This window comes from Vulpes lagopus, chromosome 4, assembly GCF_018345385.1.
Source record: "Vulpes lagopus strain Blue_001 chromosome 4, ASM1834538v1, whole genome shotgun sequence".
In the NCBI taxonomy this organism is placed as follows: Eukaryota; Metazoa; Chordata; class Mammalia; order Carnivora; family Canidae; genus Vulpes; species Vulpes lagopus.
The window spans coordinates 53321043-53322332 of NC_054827.1; the positions used below are offsets into that span (position 1 = coordinate 53321043).

A 1290-nucleotide genomic window follows, 5' to 3' on the forward strand; every position below is an offset into this window, starting at 1 on the left:
TACCACCCAGTGGGTGGCAGAGAAGAACCAGGAAGAGAAGACGAGCAAGTTAAAGAGTTTCTGCCCATTTGGTAGGACGCATAGTAAACCAAGGCACCACCTTCCTGAGTAATAAGTGAGTGAAGGTTAGGTTCTGGGGGGACAGAGGTGTGGGTGTATCTTTCTCAGAGGCCAAGAAAGCTGTGAGGGACATCGCTGACTGAATTTTTCCCATTTCCTATATCCATGCCCTGTTTCCCCAACACTCAGAGTTGGAAACGCCTCCATCCTGCCTCTCCCTATCATGGGCTTCTTGCTCCTCTGCTGTGTGGCCTTTTGTCTCTTGGGAACAGGTGAGTTTGGGAAGTGTGGGGAAACCCTGCCTTACATTTTCCAGCTCTTGGCTGAAGCTTCTCTCCTCAGCCTGTAGCTGGAGGACCCTTCCTGGGGTCTGTCTCCAGTTTCTGTCTTGTTTCCCCCACAGGTTCCATGGATGCTGGCATTACCCAGACCCCCCGGAATGGGATTATAAAGAAAGGAAAGAACATTTCACTGGAGTGTTCTCAGACTAAGGGTCATAACTATATGTACTGGTATCAACAAGACCCGGGAATGGGGCTACGGCTGATCTCCTACTCCTTTGGTGTCAATTATATTAATGAAGGAGAGGTCTCCAATGGGTACAGTGCCTCTCGAACAGACCTGGAGAAATTCTCCCTGTCTGTAGGGACTGCCATTCCCAACCAGACAGCTCTCTACTTCTGTGCCAGCAGTGATTCACACAGTGCTTATTGGTCACCTGCTCCCCATACAGAAAGCAGGTACATTTGCTCGGACCACACAGAAGGCTTCCTCCATGTGGGACATGGGGACCTAGAGGAGTCTGAGTAGTTCTACACCGTGTGAGCCTCAATCTGAGCTGTGGCCATGTTGGGTCAATGTCCCCAAGCCATACAGTGATGGAAACCACAGGCTGGACTGAACCTATCTCCCCTGCCGACTGACCCTCCTTCTCTATTCTAGTGGGGCTAGCTCAGTAGTGTCCTTCTAGGAGAATGAACCTGACATTTGCCAAGACCACCATGGTTTTCAGTAAGAGCATTTCTTATGAGCTCCAACAGGATGTGGCTTGTCATCGTTCTTTTGCCTCTTCTTTGCCCACTTTGCAACATGTTCCACTCCATTCTGTTCCTTCTGATGGACCCTTTATCCTGCTGCCCCCTTCTCAGTCCTGGTTCCTCCAAGCGCTGGGCAATGTTCAACTCTGTATTTGGGTGCTTTTATACCAGGCACAAACTGACCACCTTGTTT

At 50.0% G+C, this 1290-nt stretch overlaps 1 gene segment (V, D, J or C); it reads left to right on the top strand.

Annotated features, from left to right (window-relative positions):
- The first annotated feature begins 209 nt into the window (after positions 1-209).
- Positions 210-870, top strand: LOC121488754. The segment is given in 2 exon segments: positions 210-332; positions 464-870. Coding segments are annotated over 2 exon segments (456 nt in total).
- The last annotated feature ends 420 nt before the right edge of the window (positions 871-1290 follow it).